Source organism: Zeus faber (genome assembly GCF_960531495.2).
Source record: "Zeus faber genome assembly, chromosome: 13".
NCBI classification, from domain to species: Eukaryota; Metazoa; Chordata; class Actinopteri; order Zeiformes; family Zeidae; genus Zeus; species Zeus faber.
Genome location: NC_137198.1, coordinates 20,244,805 through 20,250,914, shown reverse-complemented (window position 1 = coordinate 20,250,914; position 6,110 = coordinate 20,244,805). Strand labels below are relative to the sequence as shown.

At 42.5% G+C, this 6,110-nt stretch overlaps 1 protein-coding gene across 3 annotated transcripts in view; it reads left to right on the top strand.

Annotated features, from left to right (window-relative positions):
- Positions 1-6,110, top strand: part of rab3gap2 (RAB3 GTPase activating protein subunit 2 (non-catalytic)) — a gene marked incomplete at its 3' end in the record, with an annotated part of 39,087 nt that overhangs the window by 27,035 nt on the left and 5,942 nt on the right. For all 3 annotated transcript variants that reach the window (XM_080012820.1, XM_080012819.1, XM_080012818.1), the window contains exons 23-29: positions 373-533; positions 703-877; positions 2,807-3,001; positions 4,689-4,795; positions 5,599-5,665; positions 5,865-5,935; positions 6,036-6,071. In XM_080012820.1, the coding sequence (XP_079868946.1) occupies positions 373-533; positions 703-877; positions 2,807-3,001; positions 4,689-4,795; positions 5,599-5,665; positions 5,865-5,935; positions 6,036-6,071 (812 nt within the window). The remainder of the gene's footprint in view (positions 1-372; positions 534-702; positions 878-2,806; positions 3,002-4,688; positions 4,796-5,598; positions 5,666-5,864; positions 5,936-6,035; positions 6,072-6,110) is intronic.

Genomic DNA, 6,110 nt, shown 5'->3' with positions numbered 1-6,110 from the left:
CAGTTGCGTCTTTTTGTCAAACTGTGGCATTAAAATGTCTTGGAAAGTAACATAAAAGAATATCAACATAATCTAGATGTGAAGTCTTGAATTAAACTTGGTCAGAGGTTGGTTTATCTTTGGATTAATGGATCGGGGCCTCCAGGTCGACCTTGACAATAGTGAAAATGGATTATATGGAGACCAGATAAGACCGGCACCAAGACCAGAGGAGGTGACTGACTAGTCCTTCATACCTTAGTCTAGGACTTCCAAGTCTAGTCAAACCTTAAATTAAGTAACGTCTCAGTTAGGTATTTTTTTTAAATCTCTGCATACATTTTTGTAGGATTATTTTAGCTCCCCTCATCCTCCTCATTGCTCCACCCTCAGGCGCGGTGGATGAGTCGTGGGACACCCAGTCCGTCTCCCCCTGGTGGCAGCAGGTGCGCAGCGCCTGCGTCCAGTCACACAGCGCTGCCGCTGCACTGCTCGCTGCCCTGGTGGCTCACCGCGCCGCCAAGGCCTGCGTCAACAGTCTGGCCGACAACAAGGTACACACACACACCTACACACACACACACCAATGTATATGCTCCGTCGATAAACACACCTTTCACAGTGTAGACAGCTGTTGTTACATTTCCATACAGTCTGCTTCGTTATCAGACTTTATTATAATCCTTAAAAAACTTTGACATGTTTTATCTTGTGGGTGTGTAGCTGCAGTTGGAGTGGGAGGCGGTCTCCCTGGAGCTGGAGCAGTGGGTGGTGTGTGTGCGGCAGCTGGAGGACGTCCTGGCCCTGCAGACCCTGCTGTGGGTGCCTCCCCCCCAGGGGACAGCAGGGGGCGCCCCGTCTCAGTGCTCCATCAAGACCCTGCTGGAGGGAGGCAGAGGTCAGTACTCCAGGGCGTGACCGTTTTGGTCTTACATGCGTTCAAGAATTTGTCAAGTGCGACTAAACATTTTCTTTGGTCGCACCGCTGAACCTGAAATTTAGCAGGACTGATTAAAAAAAAAAAAAAAGGTATACAAATATTTTTTGGACAAACACCAACTGGGTGTGTGGACATTTACCTTTGAACAAATATTATAAACATAGCCTATTTTCTGTAGATTATTTTGTCAGCCTATAGTGGGATTTTATGTCAATCCTGTACATGTATTGTGCATGTCTTAGTGAGTGTGTATGAGACTGTGCCCTGTACTCCTCCCACATTCCTTGCACACCAACGAGAGAAATTGTGATTGATGTCTTAAAATAGCCTTATTCAAAATGAAGAGAACCATTGATTATTTTTTCATCAAGAAAAATGGTGCAGTGCCCGTTACGCCTGTCCCATCCCTGAAAGACCCAACCCAGGCCAGACATCATTAGCGGAGGTACCGTTCCACTTGTCTCCCCTGTCCCTGGTCCTAAAATGCCTAATCCTGACTTTCTCTTAATCCTGAATTTTTTTGTGTGCATCTAAATTATGTGCTGGTGCTCTTTAATTAAAAAGATAGGCGTACCAGTGCCACCAATGTAAAAAGAGCCCTGGCAGAGGTACTGCCTGTCTGTCTTCTTTCTCTACCTTTGTTTTTCATCTTTCTTTCTCATTTTTGCTAGGTTGTCATGCTTTTTTTCCACCTGTTGTACTATAATATATTTATGGGTAATCTGGAAGAATTGATCACAATACATTGCAGTATCTGCCAGTAGATTAAAAATCTTCATCACGTGGAGCTTTATGTCAGATTCAACTTAGGTTTATTCATCACATACTTATACATACGATCATATATATATGCAGTGAAATGTCTTTGCAAAGCACCCAGAGATTATGCACAGTAAGTACTAAAATGAACTCAATAGATAACTAATTACTACCAAACTGAACTAACTGATTCCTAAAATGTAATGCAGTTAGTAAATTGAATAATATAAAATAAAATAAAATAAGAGTCAAAAAGGTAATACTGAGTCGGGGTACAAAATAGAAATAAATGTATCTTATGTATATGGGATAGGCTATTTTGTATATACAGATATGTGCAGTAAAGTGGCATGTGAATAAAGTGAGGTAGTGTGTGTGGAGATATACAGTACAGTATACAACAGTACAGCACAGCAGTACAGTAACACCGAACAGAACAGCAATACAACGAACTTAGATTCAAGAGGTTATTTGTCACATACAGATACATACGGTCATACATATATGCAGTTAAATTACATGGCACCCGGTGACTTAGTGTTCCTATCTATTGGTTTATCACAGTGGTAAGGATTTTTTTTTTAAGTTTTAAAAGAAAATACAACTAAATAAGCTTTGAAACGTTCTGAGAAATACTACAATACTACTATACTATGGTCCACAAGTTAAAAAAAAAAAAAAGCCGCTCCTTGCAGGCATCAGATTCCTTTGAATTATAAATGAGTTTTTGGTCATTTCTCAATACCAAATACGCGAAGTCCGGACTTGCGGACTTCGTAGTTCAGACTTGGCAAGTTCGACACGGGAGTACAGACTCCTCTCCGCCATTGCCATTACCACCGCTTGGTGCAAAATGCATTCTGGGATACTTGGGTGTCCCAAGTCCACACAAGTCACCACCGATGCGTCCACGATAAAATGGGCGGAGCAAGTCCACATCCGGGTATTTGGACTGGGCTTGGCTTGATGCGTACTTTGAATTGGAACAGTACTTGGGCTGCGGCTGATGACGTTTCACAAGTCCACAAAAACACAAGTACAGACAAGAACGCAGATTGAGAAAAGCCTATTGTCTTTTTAGGTTTAAAATATATTTTTTAGAGATCTTCCTCATCGTTGTCTTCCCAGGGGGCGTGGCAGACAGCGTGGCAAAGTGGGTGTTCAGGCAGGGCTTGGCCCCTGCACGGCTGAGGGAGATCCTCCGCACGAAAAGTGAGACGGGGGGAGAAGAAGAGTCTGAGCAGAGAGGAGGAGGAGGAGAAGGAGGAGGCAAAGATGTGGAGAAGAATAACACAGAGGGCACAGACTCCAACAGAACAGCAGGTCAGCCCTTTTACTTCACCCTGCAGTTCAGCTAATGGCCACTAGCTGCTTAGGAAAACGTCAGATTGAATGAAAGTCTGAGTCACAGTCAACAGACTGAGTCTTAATAGGTAAGTTTCCCTATTATCATGGGTGTCTGGGTAGTGATTTAGAAAATTGATGGATATCCATCATATCCATCAAGAATATATTAAGGCTTAAACAGTGTTATACAGTAATTGTTGGTGTATTTGATTGACAGGGCTCTTGTTCGCGTTCGAACGTGGTAATCATGTTTCTTCCTTCCCACCTCCGACTGTCTGGTGGTTTCACTCCTCACCTCAGCACACCAAGACTCTGCCCCGCTACTCACATTTAAAAAGCTCTTGCTCTTTTTCATAGCAAGACGGCAAGGAGTCTAACCCAAACTTGAGGCATCAAATAGTCTCTTGAATAGTCGCAGATGCTACTTGGTAGAAAAACGTAAATTAGTCAAAGTCTATGAGTCTACTCATTATTCGTCCATGTTACTAACCAACTGGACAACTAATGTAAAAAAAGTTGTTTCCAATTCTCTCAATTGTTTTATATATATATATATATATATATATATATATATATATCAATAAGCCACAACATTCAAACCACCACTAATAATCATTAATATTGTGTAGCTCCCCCTCATGCCGCCAAAACAGCTCTGACCCATGGAGGCATGGACTCCACAAGACCCCTGAAGGTGTCCTGTGGTATCTGGCACCAAGATGTTAACAGCAGATCCTTTAAGTCCTGTAGGTTGTGAGGTGGAGCCCCCATGGATCGGGCTTGTTGTTCCAGCACATCCCACAGATGCTTAATCGGATCGGACCCTTACCCCAACCATTCACATGATGTAGAAGAAAACGTGATTCATCAGACCAGGCCACCTTCTTCTATTGCTCCATGGTCCAGTTCTGATGCTCACGTGCCCATTGTAGACACATTAGACCGTGGCAGGGGTCAGCATGGGCACTCTTATTGTGTTTTTAGGTTTAAAATATATTTTTTCAGATCTGTGTGCACACAAGCTGTGATGCACTCTGTTCTGACACCTTTCTATCATAACCAGCGTTAACCTTTTCAACAATTAGTGCTACAGTAGCTCTGCTGTGGGATCTGACCATACAGGCGAGTCTTCGCTCCCCACGCTCATCAATGATCCTTGGGTGACCATGACGCTGTCGCTGGTTCACCACCAACCACTGCATACTGGGAACACCCCACAAGACCTGTAGTTTTAGAGATGCTCTGACCCAGTCGTCTAGCCATCACAATTTCGACCTTGTCAAAGTTGCCCAGATCCTTACGCTTACCCATTTTTCTTGCTTTCAACACATCAACTTCAAGAACTGACTGTTTACTTGCTGCCTGATATATCCCACCTCTTGACAGGTGCCAGTGTAACGAAATGAGCAATGTTCATCATTTCACATGTCAATGGTTTTAATTTTGTGGCTGATCAGTGTATATATGGCCCCTAGCCATTCACTATAAATCGTTGTTGATTGCTGATGTCAATGAGTGTTCTCATTTTTAAATTAAATAGGACTGCACCTTATTTGTGATGGAATAATTTGGGCGTTAGAAGAAACTTTTTTTTTTTTTCTCCACTGTCTCCCCGCTTCGGAATGAGTTTGAAGTCGACCTGTTTGCGCTGTCATCCTCTTAGAGTTGCTAGTCGCTGTGAGCCAGCACTTTCCAGACTCCCTGTCACCAGACCTGCTCCTGGCCCACTGCTGCTGGGAGTACGTGGTGCAGTGGAACAAAGACCCTGAGGTTTATACACACACACACACACACACACACACACACACACACACACACACACACACACACACACACACACACACACACACACACACACACACACACACACACACACACACACACACACACACACACACACACACACACACACGCCCAGCCCAGCCCAGCCCACAGCAACTTTTTTGTCTTAACTGTATGACAATGACATATATTAACAATCTAATATTTACAACATGCTTCGTACCCAGGTGCTTGAAGTGCTTGAATTTTGCCCTCACATATTTAAGTACTGGAATACCTTGAAAATAGGCCCTTTTGTGCCAAAGTGCTTGACAGGTCCTTGAGCGATAATTGAAAACCTGTGATATTACCACTGGTTTTGTTATTCAAATTTACAATGACACTGATATAATTAGTAGACAATGACACTTAATTAATTAAGATCATATTGAAAATGGATTACATTTTTTTTGCATGAAGTCCTTGACAATCAAAAAATAGTTCCTGAAAAAGTACTTAAGTCCTTGAATTTCATTTTTAAATACTAGAATGAACCCTGTTATAATATAATGATAATACTGATAATACTTGTGCAATAATTAATATGCATTATCACTGTACAAACTATACGACGGCATTGTATATTCTGTATATTGTATATATTTCACTATTCCTGTCTTTCTTTTTTTGTGCTAATTGGCATTTTTCAAAATGCTTTTTTAATGCTAATTGTCTGTACACAAGTACCAGTAACCAGTGTAAAATATGCCGAAATTAAATCATTCTTATTCTGATTCCGTTTCTCCTTCCAGGAGGGCGGGTATCTGTGCTGGGCGGTCGAACATCTGAAGCTGCTCTCCAGTCCGCACATCCAACTGGGTGAGAGGCGCCAATTAGTCACATTTGCCACACACTGTAGGGTTTTACCGCGGCTGCGGCGATGGCCAAGGCTGCGAAACACGGGTCAGGTAAACCTAAAATTACTGTTCACACCTGGACAGTATGACTGTAGAATCATGGATTATGACATTCACCAACGTTTTAAACTTGTGTTCAACTACCTTCTGATTCATGGCAGGGATCTCATCCATGATGTGGAGCACGTTCATCGTCAAACGATTCTCTGCTGCAGCCTTTCTCATGGAAAAGGTAGGTGAAGTATATGAATATGAGATGGAATGTTATAATACCTTACAAACAGCTTTGATGTATTGAATCGTCTCATTTCGAACCCACTCGTCTATCCCAGGTGGGGAAGGCACCCAAGGATCGCTTATGCCGACGGGTGAGCATTGCTTTAGATACAGACTCTATGAAGAACATA